The sequence below is a fragment of the Protopterus annectens genome, chromosome 2.part1 (assembly GCF_019279795.1).
Source record: "Protopterus annectens isolate FY-2018-M chromosome 2.part1, PAN1.0, whole genome shotgun sequence".
Lineage (NCBI taxonomy): Eukaryota > Metazoa > Chordata > Ceratodontiformes > Protopteridae > Protopterus > Protopterus annectens.
Window position 1 is genome coordinate 1,622,565,001 of NC_056729.1, and position 15,000 is coordinate 1,622,580,000.

General features: G+C 37.1%; 1 protein-coding gene across 4 annotated transcripts in view; it reads right to left on the reverse strand.

Moving 5' to 3' along the window:
- Positions 1-15,000, reverse strand: part of PAX7 (paired box 7) — a 352,148-nt gene that overhangs the window by 155,079 nt on the left and 182,069 nt on the right. For all 4 annotated transcript variants that reach the window (XM_044063057.1, XM_044063055.1, XM_044063056.1 and 1 more), the window contains exon 5: positions 8,780-8,979. In XM_044063057.1, the coding sequence (XP_043918992.1) occupies positions 8,780-8,979 (200 nt within the window). The remainder of the gene's footprint in view (positions 1-8,779; positions 8,980-15,000) is intronic.

Sequence of the window (15,000 nt, forward strand, 5' to 3'; positions counted from 1 at the left end):
CCAGACATAGACTGAGCACCAGCGTGACTCTGAGATGTTATCAACTGCCAGACATAGACTGAGCACCAGCATGACTCTGAGATGTTATGTCTGTTAGTTTCTTGGATATGGTATTTTAATGCTTCATAGTTGTCACAGTGCACTTTGCGCTCTGCGTTGGTGCTGCAAATGGAATGCTCAGTTTTTGGTCTTATATTTAAATACAACAAAAATAGTTCTGTGTTCTATTTTGCATTTTATGCATTATATACTCATTATTGACTGTGCTAGGATTCATCAAATGTCAAAGTATGGCATCAAAGGCAGGAAACAATCTTCTAGAAGTACTTTAGTATCTTGGTACATTCACTAGACTTTTATTTGTTTTTGAATTTGAAGAATGCTAACTGTATGGCGAAAGACATAGGTAAGTGTTCACCAATTAGAAGAAACCAGTATGAAATTGGTGATCACATAGTGGTTTAGTGAATTAATATACGCCTGGAATAATCTATATTAATGGCATTTATTTTGATGCAGTGAGTAATTTTACATTCAGTAGCAAGTGTGCTGTTTATGCCCGCAGGTGCTCCTGTGATCTGGTTTATATAAGGAAAATTAACAATGTCAGAAATACGAATACAGAGCACATGAGGGACTGTGCATTTTTTGAAAGATAATAGTTCTCTTTTTGATATTCGCCTACTGTTTCATAACAGGTTAAGCTTGGTAATGTTCCTGTTTCAGATGCTAAACATTATTTAGAGAACAAATGAATTACTTTCATTTTAAAATGTCATACTTTGTCCACTAGGGTTTTTAACTCAGATCATAAATAAATACTTTTACTCTGATTTTGCTTAATGTTTCTTTTTCTTTGTGTGTTTAAGTATTTGTAAATATTTTTCCATGTATTGTTCTTTCTAAACTATTATTTTTAACATTTTATTTATTAGTTGTACAATCTGGTTTATCTCAGTTATTGCCTTAACTATATTTTTGTTTTGTTTTCTTTGTATAAACTACCATCTGTTCTCTTCTATTTAATCATTTAAATGTCTGTGCCTTATAGCACCAGCGTTTAATAAACTTTTATTTATTATACTCTCCATTTATTAGTTTATTTATTTACCTTTTTACTTATTTACTTAAAACATAGGTATTCTATGTCAAACAATCGGTAAACTTTGAAAATCTTGCATTGGCATACCCAACTGAGCATTAAAATCAAAAGGCTAGCAGATAAATTGCTTCTTTGAAATACATTGTATAACTTTCTCTAGTTAGATTTTGTTACTCAAAAGGCCTGCTATAAAACAGTTTCAAATGCCATCCACTTATCATTCTATGCTTTTTTCTCAGTCTTCAAGCATCATGTTTTAATTTTTCCTTTTGACTAATGATGTCAGTTTGCATATATCAACAGCTGAACTGAATAAGATTGCAAAGAGAATCATTACAAATCTCACTGCTCCATTATTTTGCTTTGCAGACATGTTCCTGTTCTAATTCTTAACACTTACGATTTATGTTTTTTTGCATGACTTTTTTGTTCTCAGGTGCCGGCACTTTAGTAGAAATAAGCATGACTGTAGGAAAGCCTATTACAATTTCTGAAGTGTTGTTAAATTGTACTGATTAATTGCATTTGTTAATATGTTCACTCCTATTTTAATTGCAATACATTTTTTTCTGTATAGTGAATGTATTTTACCAAAATTTATATTTAAAATCTTACTGAATTTATACTTAAAGCATCCTCACTAATACTATTTACATGAATTTGATACTGTATGTATTGATTTTAGTTATTTTAGCCCTTTTGAAAACTGTCAGAGCTACCAAAGCATGTTGATGCATGAAATAGCTGTTTCTGGTGGTAAAATTAATTGAGATACCATGCATGTTGGGAACTGAAATGTAGCCACCCACAAAAGACAGGGTCGATGGAGTGTAATAAAGTAAACTTACAGACAGCACATTACTAGTCCCCAAAATAACCTAAGAGTAACAGTGAATGCTTACAAGGTTGTTAGACAGCCTCCGGTTATGATAAGGACGTTCAAGGTGGTCTATGACATTGTAAGTCTATTCAGAATGGAAACATATCATTGTATTGCAGCTGGTCAAGACTGCATGCAAAAGAGAGCATGCTCTCTGAAGACAAATCATTAATAAATTCAAGGAAGTGTAAGTCTGTGATTTATGCATGAATCATATAATTTGGCTGCTCCCCACTGGCCCAAAGTACTGCTACTGCTCTCCACTTGAAATCAAGCTGAAGATCAAAGAAAAAAGGTGGCTCCCGAAATGCTGGCACTCCTAATGCCTTGTGCCAAAAAGCAAAAAAAAAAAAACACACCCTAAAACCCAAAGAGCAGCGAATCTCAAAAATCTCTCTTCTCCTTTAAGCTTCTTTTCACAGAGCCCAAACTTATATATATATATATATATATATATATATATATATATATATATATATATATATATATGGGTTCACTTCAAAATCTTGAAAGCTCAAAATTCTGAATCTCAAAATCCTGAACTCAAAATCCTGAAAGCTCAAAATACTGAAAACTCATAATACTGAATCTCATAATACCGAAAAACATACAGGACACCAACACTGATGTGTGATTGTGCGGCCGTTCGGGTCAGGTTGCAGGTCAGGTAAGTGTGCGATTGTGATAGACGTTAGGGTTAGGGGCGGGTTAAGTGAGTTAGGGTTAGGGCGTGGGTGAGGTGAGTGTGCGATAGTGACAGAATTTGGGGTTAGGGGCGGGTTAAGTGAGTTAGGGTTAGGGCACAGGTGAGGTGAGTCTGCGATAGTGACGGACCTTAGGGTTAGAGTCTGGGTTAAGGTAAGTGGATAGATAGTAGTGTATGTGCAGTGTAGTGTAGTTGTAATACAGTCAGTGTTGATGTCCTGTATGTTTTTCGGTATTATGAGATTTGGTATTATGAGTTTTCAGTATTTTGAGCTTTCAGGATTTTGAGTTCGGGATTTTGTGATTCAGGATTTTGAGCTTTCGAGATTTTGAAGTGAATCCATATATATATATATATATATATATATATATATATATATATATATATATATATATATATCAACTCCAAGATCACCATACCTCTGCAAAAAAGGAATATTTTGGGAAATGGCATCCTGTACTTGGTACATACAAGTCCAATCTTTCGGCCATTCAGTCTCAATATTTTAAGACTTGCTAGTGGGTTCTGACATTTCAAATGTTTACTGGAAAGGACTTAGGGGCTTCTTAAAAACTCTTAAAAAGATTTGTTACTCACTTGATTTGAGGATGGATTTTTGATAAAATGTGTTTCTGTGTGTTGGGAAATTGTGTATTTGTTAAACTGGCCTCTGCAATGTTGACTATATCCATGCTATTTTTCTTTTTTTGTTTTTTATTTAGATAGGAGCAAGAAGATGTACCTGTGTATTGAATATATATCATGCTGCTGGAACAAAAAGCAAGAAGGGATACAAGAACTACTTAAAGTTTGGTTTCATACATCAGGAAAAGCTACTGAACAGGCAAGCATGCAAGAACAGATTGTTCCTATCTCCCCACCTCAGTGGAGATTTGAACCTCCACACTTCTCAGCCTCTGACCTTTCCACAGGTTTATACCAGAACAGTGTCTGCAGAAGTCCACTGTTCACATCCTGTCCCTTACTGAAGAAGACTCACATTTGTATTTTTAAACCACTGCCAGCCTGAGTAGCCCTTCAGTGATAAAGGCAGTTCCTAAACCTAAGTTAGAGCTGCTGTCACGATCCAGCTTATATTAGTAAATCCTTAATAAAAGAAAAGCAGTTTAGTGGCTCAAGAATGCAGTACACGGTACATGAACTATGAACAGCAGATGTCAAGTGAGAACAGTCTGTTTCTTTAGGAAGTACTGTGTACCACTTATTCAATAAGTGTCCATATAACTGAATGCAGCAATGTCTGGTTCACTCCAGGTAAAAAAATAATTTTTTTCCTGTGAGCACAAGAGATTGCATCCCAGTTCATGCTCTTTCATTCCATTTGGCTTTGTAGAACTACTGTAGCTATGTGTCCTTATTAAAACTTAAATGCTATTAATTAGTTTCATAAATGTTTTCATAAACCCAGCTAATAAGCTGTCCGGTAGAATCTCTGATGTCTTCAGTCCATGCTGCAGACTGCATGCCTGTACACATAAAATGAGATGGGAAGAAGTTTTTGTTGACCTCCTATGATGGCTTGATTGATTAATTGTAAAGTAGTCCTTCAGCTGGTCCCCTGAGACTCAAAAGGATCTGTTCAGATATGCAGAAAATTTTACGAGAAGTGGTGGGCTTAAAAGTGGTGGGAAGCAATGATTCCTGCCAACGAGTCAGAGTGAGAAATTCTGGAGGAATGCAGATGTAAAAGCAGCTGTTGCAATAACTCTGCTGTAAACATGCCTACCAGCCATGGTAGCCAGAGAAGGAGCAAAACACACACAGGCACATACAGTATAAGCTGAAACATTCTTCAACTGCAGATGGCCTACTGCCCAAACCATTCTGATGTGTGGCTTTCCCGACAAAGAATTCTAGCTTGCAGGCCTTGGTTGTGTTCTAATAATGACAGCTGTGTGAGTGGAGACCTGGACATATGTCCAGTCTAGGACAGTCTGATTCACAGTGAGAGAGAGGTGGGCACAAAGGATCTAGCAGGCTTAAAAATGAAAACATTCTTGTTATGTCTTCACTTTGGCATTTCTGACAGCACTATTAACTACAATACACATTTTTATGCCTGCAACACCTGCATATAAGCCTGTTTTGTCCCAGAGAACCATTAGATTCATTGTTGCATATTTTAAATGGTTGTAAAAAAGTATACAGTTCTGATGCAGGAGTCCACCACAGCTGTAAGCAGCAGAGACCCAAAGAACGTTGGAGTGAGTAAGTTAGGTTGCTTCCTTCCTGTACTGTTCTATCAAGGCTGTTGGTTTATAAATAAGTCCATTTAAGTATCAAATGCTTCATACAAAAAAATATTTCTAAACAGAAACATTATTCAGTTCACAGAATAATGCAGCTGTAGAAATTACATTGTATTTAATGCATTCCAATGGTATCAGTTCATTCAAATCATGTGGTCTTCAAGAGTGCATCTGGGTGGGATCACAAGGAGTACATTGATTACTTATTCATTACTGTATAAGAAAATGTATGTAAAGTCATGCAGAAGAGGTCACAGCTGACACTAAAAAGTGTATAAAACATGTTTTTTCTGTATTGCCAGGGTATACAACTGGAATGTCCACAGAGGTTCCTCACTAAAACAGTACAGGGCGTAAGTAATATGTTCTATGCAGACTGCCTCAATGCTCTATCTCTGTATTCTGTCTCCTACAGGCTTTTGACAGGAGATTTATGCCTGGCATACAGGGCATTTTCAGACCCCACATTGATGGACCTCCTGCATATCCACAAAACATACAGTACCAGAATTACCCATTCTAAAGACTTAAACCTTGCCTGTGATATAACTAGGACCTGCTGGAGAGATAGGTATGCATCCCAGACACTACCTCACCTATGGAATAGGCTCCCCATCCATCTGAAGCAGAGTTCCTGCCTAATCCAGTTCAAGTGCAACTTGGGCAATTATAGGTTCATAGGTTCATACTAGGCTATCTGCCCTAGGGCATTTACAAGCCTAGCCAGAGTTGTTTGGCTTATGCCCCCTTTGAATTGAGTTTATTTTGCCCTTTTTAAGGTTAGATTACTGTGCCTCTGTCCAGTAGTGAAACAGAAGTAATCCCGGGGTAAACCTACAATCACCCATCCACTCGTCAAGATTCCTCTTGAAGATGGTCAGTGAGGGGCTCTGCCTAACATGGACTGGGATTTTATTCCAGAGTGAGGGGAGCCTCTGGGTTATGAATCTGTCTCTCCAGCATGTCCTGTTTATTTCTGTGCTGAGGTTTAAGTCCCTCGAGCGTGTAGCTCTAAGGGATTTGGATTTACTGAGGTGAAGCATGTCCATTAATTCCAGGTTGGACATAGCTTTATATAATTGGATGGGAAACTGGAAATTCATCCCTGGTTTGGCACCTGTGTCTCTGATGCAAACAGGTAACCTGTAAATGGTTCATCTCCCAGGCCCATGCTTACACTTATCAAGGGTATCAGAACTTGTCAGAGATTTGGGATGCATGGCTAGGCTTAAAACAGCCCTCATGGTCGTTAGCCTAGTAAACAGCTATGAACCTATGAACCTAATACTGCAAGAAGTCCAAAGTTTATCAGAAAGAGGACATGACACAAAACACACACACGTGTGTGGATGCATGTTCTGCTACAGGTACACATTCTTCCAATTCAGATGCTCATGTGTTGCCACATCTCCTCTTCCTGTACATGAAATCATCATATCTCCATATGTACATTGTATGACATAACAAATATGCTAGAAGGTAAGCTGCTAACTGAGTCTTTTGACTTTTTTTAGTGAAGTAAGCCCCACTCAATGTTAACATATTAAAAGAGGTCATAAGAGTAATGCTTAGCTTACGAGACATGCTCAGAATCAAAGAGTATGCTTTATTTATTTATGTTTTCTTAACTGGGTGGTTGGGTTGCTGGATTAGCTTGTTTACCACTTTCAGTGGATGCCCTGGGGGGAAGCTCCAAAAGTAAAATATCAGTCAATGTCAAACACTAATATAAAATCAGATAGGCAGACATTTAAACATACATACAAAGATCTACAGAATAAAGGTAAGAGAAGATATAGTAGTGGTCGTTTGCACAATAGACATTGTGACATGGTGCAAAGTAAAGGTGGTCTCTTGTAAGAATAACAACAATAAGGTAAAAGTAGTAATATTATGACAACAATGACAGATTAGAGAAAGTGACGAGGGTGAGAGCATGAGAAGGCAAGGAACAGGTGTAGAAGAAAGCACTGATGAGCAGGAGATTGCAAGAATCAAACCCAGGTCCCTGGCTGAAGGTCACCGGAGGCTGGCAGCATATTTAATTGTTTGTATTTATTAACAGACTGTAGGTGATCTGATCCTTCTTCCTTTATGTACTGTGCAGGACAGGAACATGAGTGACTGAGAACACCAATGGTACCATTCCAGGCTAAGTATTGAACAGTGACCATGGGCAGCATATAATAATTTTATATGGCACATCAGTATTGCAACAGACTTTAAATTTCTTTATGGCTTAAACTCCTCTATAGTCCATGCAGCTATTTTCTTTTCAGTACAGAAATCTGACATCAGTTTACTCTTTGGTAGCATTTTTTTACTTAATCTACATTATGCAGTCTAAGCTAACAAGTCTAGAAACTTTCAAACTCTATCACTCTGCACCATGGAGCTCACCTATCATACAGCATTTTGAAGTGAGACACACAGGACAGGTGTGCCAAGCAATGAGTTCATTGTCCTGTACATGCTACATTGCTATAATGCAAAATATTCAACCTCAGGCAGTCTGCTTTCAAAAACTGGAGAATGTCATTAATATACAACTGCACCCCAATACACATGCAAATACTTTATACTATCAAATATATAAGCATTTAATAGTTACAGTTAGTCATTTCACCAGTAACAGAAAAGGTCAAAACATGTGGTCCTTTAGCTTATTAAGAAAATGAATTTAAATCAGAAATATTAAAAAAAAAATACCAGAATACACACAAGCACAAATGTTATAACTCTGCCCATTTTGCATTCTTGAGCCATTAAACTTACTAAAATGCAATTACGTACAACTTACTTTTTATAGACTCTTAAGTGACTCGAGTTCAGCACACACAGAGCTAACAAGACTTGCACTGACAATAACATGAAGCACTTTAAATAATGAAAACAGCAGTGCTGATATATCTTTCTTATCTGGAGTGATCTCTGCTGAGGTAGTGTGGATAAGCAGAGATCCAGGCAAATCAAACAGCAGCCAAATAAGTAAAAGTGTCAGACAACACAGAGTACTGTCATGCATGAGCGGTTACTCTGATTACTATCTAGTATACATGGAACAAGATGTCACTGTGCTGTTTTTTCTCACAGATCATGGAAAGGCCAACTACATGGCAACTAACTAGTTTAGAGACAAGCACAGCTTTCTTGATCTATACAGTTTCCTGTTTCTGTCCCACGATTACTGGGTGAGTGAGCTGGTCCCCTCACCTTTTTCAGTCATGAACCGAGTACAAAAATACAAGTAAATCATGCACATCACCACTTTTTTTTTGGGGGGGGTGATTATGGACACTGCTACCCTTAAGCGTTATGCTGTGTGTACACAAACATTAAATACAGCTCTTAACTGTGAACAGTTGATAAGTAAATGAATGAACAAACCAATGAATGAATGAAGAAAGTGCCTGCAGGGTCAGACGACAAAATACAAACAGCAGTGAATGGCAGCTAGATTCTTAATGACTGCTGTTCTGACAGCATGAATGTTAAATACTGTTACAGCTGCTCTACATATTACATGAATGAAATCTGTCAAACTCATTAAGCAGCTCCCTAATTCTTATAAGCAGGTTTCTTAAGCAAAATAGTATGAATTTATAAATAAATAAATAACCAAATCTAATCAGGTTTTGCTTTAGAATAATACACCGTTTAAAGATGAACCCATTTTTATTTCAGGATTTTAAGTTCATTCATTTTAATATGTTTATTGTTAGTTATGATTATTGTCTATGCTATTAAAATGTAGCCTTGGATCATATGATGTTTTAATATTGTTAATGTCGTTATTTAGGATAAATTAAAAGGTTTCTAACTTGCACTCGTGCTTCTGTCAGCTTCGTCCTCTGGGCCAGCTCTTCTCGAGTGTAGATGTCAGGGTAATGGGTTCTCTCAAAGGCTTTTTCCAGCTCTTCCAATTGCTCAGCAGTGAACGTTGTTCGACTCCGGCGTTGTTTCCGCTTAAGTGGGAGATCTGGTTCAGATTCCACATCAGAACCATCATCGAGGCGGTTGCCTACAAACAAACACTTAAAGTGAGAAATAGCTTCACAGTAGACATCACATGTCGTGTGCTTTGCCATAAATCATATATATGTTTTATTTGAAGGGTAATATCCATTAGCTTTAAGAATTTCTTTAACATGAGGTTCTGTTGAATGACATGATTTTTGACAGTACCATTTTAATATATCACACATCAAAAGCTCCTTCTCAGGTACTAGCTACTCAATCACATTATGTATCTTCTTCTGGAAAATTCATTTTAGCCAAAATGCCTTGCAGGTGCTAGGACTCAGTGATGGAGAACCTATGACATGCCTGTCAAAGGTGACACGCCACAATGTTTTAGGTGACACACCAGCATTCACCAACACCCGAGTTACCAAAGAAACTGAATGAACAAAAATACAAGAGACATCTGACCCTCCATTTATCGATTAAAACTCAGCAACAAAAAGTCATTAATTGATGTTAATCAAATCAAATGCAATGTGTTCCATATTTTTTTCAGTTCAGTTCAAGGGACTATTAAAAGTAGGGTAATTTTTTGGTGCACTGTTTTAAGCCCAGTTATCAGTGTGCATATTGTTTTCTCTATTGTAAGTCACTGATTTTTTTTTACTTTTATAATACATAGCAGCACGCATGACTGGACTGTATTTTTTTTAAATAAATGAATATGTAAAGAATTGTTTCTCTTTTGAGGGGGAGGTGGGAAACGTCAAGATAGGCTTTTTCAGAATTTTTGACACGCCAAGCCCAAAAGGTTCATCATCGCTGTGCTAGGTAGTGATTTTCTAGTTCACTACATGAGTCACCTTCCATGTAACACTCACTTATCTCATTAAAGGTCTTAGAAATCTTTGTTGAATATCTGAGAAAATGTAGTATTTATACAAATATCAGCCTATATAATGTTTCTAAAATTCTTACCCTATCTTTATCACAAGCATATCTATATGATTTACTTCCCTACCCGATGTTATGGCTCACTCAGTTACATAAAAAGTTATTGCTGTAAATATTATTAATGCCATATACAGAAAAAGCATATAAAATCTATTGTACAGTAAAACACAATTCTGCTCAATAATAAAATTAAAATTGTCTAATAAAACAATGGACTTTATTTGGATGTGGTCTGCTGCTACAAAGTGGATTTCACCGAGAGTCATTTTCACAAAAGAAATTGAGTGAAATGACCTTCAACAACAAAAAATGTTTTCTAACTGCCAAATCCTTATACTCCTATGCAGAAGTAGACCCCTTTCACCACCAAAATAAGTATAATTAACTTGCGGGTCTCTTCACTTTGGGGAAAGTTCATATTTCCTTTTGCTATGCATTTCTCTCTGCATCATGTGACAAATGCATCATGTGAAATAATTTCAACAAATTGCCATGTGCAAACACAAAAACGCAATTTCCTTTCCTGGATACTACCATAACTCAGAATTAATAAATAATATATAAAAGGTAGGATGCAGATGACTTGCCTCTGTGTAGGTGCAGTGGGGATTTTGCTTCATTGTAGGAAATGTTAGTTGTTTTTGGTCCAACTTGCCTGCTTGCAGTTAATTTTGAAGCCCCCATCTTCACTGGACTGGTGTTTGAAATTGTGCACCACAGCCAAGGAAATGGCATTCAGTGAAATCCACCTCAGTGAAATACAGGGTTGTCTTTTTTATTATTTTTCTTATTTCTGTGTAAGTTGATAAGCTACTCAAGCACAACAGTTTGTAGTACTTTTTTTGATTTGCACGTTTCATGCAGAATTATTTCCAGATGATAAGGACACTGAGTGAATACAGTAAAGTTTTTTTCTCAAAGCCTTCTAAATCAGTCTTACACCAGAAAGACTCAAGCTTTGAGTATGAGGTGGATTCAGAAAGTACTGTGTTTACTCTCAAGTGGCATTAGTGGTTAAACTCAATGAAAATTATATTCATCTCTTTCCTACGTGATCACCTAGGAAAAAGGGGTTAGGAAGCACAACTCACGAGCATTCTGATTTAATGCCAAGTCTCTCATGTGACTGCTAAATGCCAAGAGAATGGCATGTCTGAGTTGTGGGTGGAAACCAAAGCACCTGGTGAAAATTGTTGAGGATGCCAGAGGTTTCAATTGTTTACCTCCAGAATCAGGGATAAATCCAGAAATAGGGGCATTCATGGACACTTTTATAAATATTAGTACTCTTAACATGAGACACTGACAGAATAAGAGAATGTGAATTAACATGCATTTTTTGAAACAAATGAGATCTGTATCTCTAATTACTGTCATTACTTATCAAGTGCAATCCATCATCTTTTTCTCCCAAAATCACCAGTTTTTGGGTGGGGATTAGAAGGGACAGAACTAAATTTTGATTCAAAATAAGGGATGTCCTTGAAAAATAGAGAGAGTTGAGAGAAATGGTGGATGCAGTTCGAAAGAATGTAGGCATGATCTACAAATCAGACATAAGTATTTCATATGTTTCAGCAGCCGAATCAGTCTGATGGTTTAAAGTTTGCATCCTTAAACTGGCAGGCCATGCATGGAGTTGTAACCCCCACCACATCCATCACTTAAAGTGACCACTATCTCATATCACTGGGGTAACATGGATCTCAGTAATGGAATGTTGCACTAAGTCACTATTAATTAGCCAAGTTGCACCACATTCCCCTAATTAATTATTCATGAGGATCTCATCTGGAGCCCTCTTCATGCATCTCAATTTGCAGTTCACACCAAGCTAGGCAGTTTGGCAAAAACTAATGTTTAGCTGTTTGCCAAGTACTTAGAATATGGTCTTGCATTTCTATGAATTACAACCCCTCCAATGCACAAACTAAATTAATTTGGAATGGTCTTAAGATTTTATTTTGAAGAAATCTTGAAAGTCCAAAACGGTGTGCCCAGAATGAGATGATATCAATATATTTTTTCTTTATTCTCTGGCGGAGGAAAAACAGATGAAAAAACTTCTCTTTTACAACTATAGCAGTTTGACTCTAATAGACTGCCTTAAGTAGTCTACAGTATTCCATACCACAGTGTCAGCTTTTTATATGCAATACTTTTTTTTGCAAGGCTCATGTAAGAGGATACCCATATTGAAACACATAGGTGAGATACAAATTTTATAATAGTATTTTAGATGATTCATTCTTTTGAAGATTACTCATTTTAACTCTTTTAGAATCACTGGGTAGTCTGCCTGACACTATCTTCACAGTGAATGGACAAATAACATGAAAACAAACTGTGGATGGGATGTAGTCTTTTTCTGGATGTATGTGACACAGACTCATGCAACACAATATGCAAAGCTACAGGTCATTTAGAGAATCACTAGTTCACCTATGACATATTTTTGTGATGTGGGTGAAAACCAGAACACCTGGCACAGACCTATGCAGACCCAATGTGGAAAGACATATTCCTCAAAGAAGAAAACCAAGCTGAAGTGAAGAACCGCACACTGTAAGGTAGAAATACTAACTACCATGCTATTGTATCACCCCAAAGGGGAAAAAAAATCATTCATTCAACTTAATTGTAAGCCATCATGGAAAGTAAGCAGATTTCCCATGAAGCACTGTGTCTGAACTCAATAAGTAATGCAACAAAGAACTTAAGAAACTTGTTTTACTATTACAAAGACAAATCAAAAAGTAGTATCAGATGCAGGCATGCTTTGCTGTATTTCATAGTCAGTCAGTGTGCCTAGATAGGGCGATACCATTCAATTATTTCCATCTCAAAACAAGGTTTCTTAGACAGGAGAAAATAGAAATACTCAAAGCAAGAAGCATTGATGATAACATAGGACTTTCTTAGAGGTAAAGATGGAAGAAAGTTCTAGAACACCTGCATAATAAATGCATCTAGAACTTTATCATTTTTTACTAATGCTATTTTATTGCCATGACATATGCAGCTATTTAAACGGAGTTAGAAGTGCAAATATGAATTCATGTAGAGCAAAAATTCTGTTCACCTTACACCTGCACTGTTTCATGTGAGTATAACATTTTTCATGGTAAACGTAGCTTTTTCCCTGGCCTCAACAACTTCAAGATGCAACACCTTTCCCACCCTATGTCATCATTTTAACTCCAACCCTCATCAGCTACACCTGCCCTACTTCACATTGGAGCCCATCCCTCTGGATTTTTATACGTTTTTTACCATCCGTAGCACCTATACCAATCAATGGGCTACAATATGATAACAACAGATCCAATCATCTACATGTTCACACCCTTTGCTATTGTCAGTGTGCTTACTTGTGTTACTACAGTACCTCCAGTGACACCTCGTGTTACAATAGCACTTCCAATGGCAATTTGTTTTCATTCTCTTTCACTGCTTACGATGTGACACCATTGTAAAACTATTTGCTCAAAGGCAAGAAACTACAGCCAAAATTACTAAAGAATAAAGGTAGCAGCAATTTATTCACAAAAATAGGAATCCTTCGGTGTGCAGTGTAAACAAAAATTGTTTCAGAATAGTGTACAGATGGCATGGAAAGAGATGGGAGGGTTTTTTTTTCATTCTGCCCCCGAAATGGCAGACATATTTAAAAACACGGGGAGGCCTGAAGTGGCCCTTCAACTTAACATTGGCAGAGAATAGATGGACACGTTCAAACAAAAGTGAGTAGTCAAGAGACACCAGTTCACCTCACTTTGAACCGTCTTCAAAAAATAAGGCAACCTGGTTTCACTTGGTGGCAAAGTTGGAGGTGATGTTGGGGATGGTGTTTCTAATTAGCCTCAGTAAAATCTTTGATTACAAAACTATGAAATGAAACAAGACAGTAGAGGCATGCCCATATGAAACATATATTGGTTTTAATTACTATAATAGTTCTGTACACATAGATGGCAGTTAAATAAATAAAGGCAGCTGCCTGCAAGAGAAGTTGTGAGTTGTGAAATGGGTGTCAAACAGAAAACAGAAGTGATATGAAATCACAGCTTTGCATTACTCTTAGTAGGTTCTGCTGAACTGGACCAATAAAAACTAGTTCTACAGTGCTCAGCACTGGGCTGGGCCCTCTTGTTCAATGGTTAAGGTGTTTGCCTCACAAACACAACATACAGGGTTTGATTCTTGGTTTTGATTCTCACATTTCCCTCTATAACCCAAAAAGCTCCTCACAGCTGGGTTAATTACCAGATGCCTTAACACTGTCAGTAGAAGATCACTTTTCAAAGTACAAGTAAAATTAAAAATGGTTTGTGATTATCTTAGATGAGTTGCCAGAAACAGGAGTTGCTAAGACTGTGTAGTTAGGGGTTCAACCAGTAGAGGGCAGAAGATGCCTGCTACACTATCTCCTAGGTGAGGCTTTATCCTAACCACTGCACTGCACTGCATTCTGGAAATGATACTCTTATGACAAGAGGTCATAGAGCGGTCAGAGTACAAGACTACTGGAGGTTTAATGTGGGACCTGTGAGATTTAAAAGTACAGCAGAGTGCAGTACACGATCGGTATCAGACATGGACCTCACTGCATAGTGTGGTCTACCTATGTGACTAATAAATGTAAACACATCACTGGTGGTATAGCAGAGACCTCATTTATGACTGCACACTGGCCCCACTGTTTGAAACATGTCAGAAGGTCATTACTGCATAGTGATGCCTGAGCAGTATACCTCTCGCCAACATGTAGTATACAATGATGTCCATGTCAAGATTATCTCCCTTCCTATCCCCCACAATGTCGCATATAACACTTACTGCCTTGGGTCATTCACTCCTACCACCCATAATATCACATATAATGGTTATTGTAACATGTAGAGCTTTGGATCTGTGGTGCTTCCCACTTACCAAAATATTATATACAGTGCTTATTGGCTGTGCTCCTTCTTTCCCACCTCTCATAGTTTTATATATATATCTATATATATATATATATATATATATATATATAGAGAGAGAGAGGAGGGAGTTTATTGGGCTCTCTATTGAAATGTTGTCACTGAAAATGCCAAGTGTTAATAAGCCAAAAAAAAGACCAAAA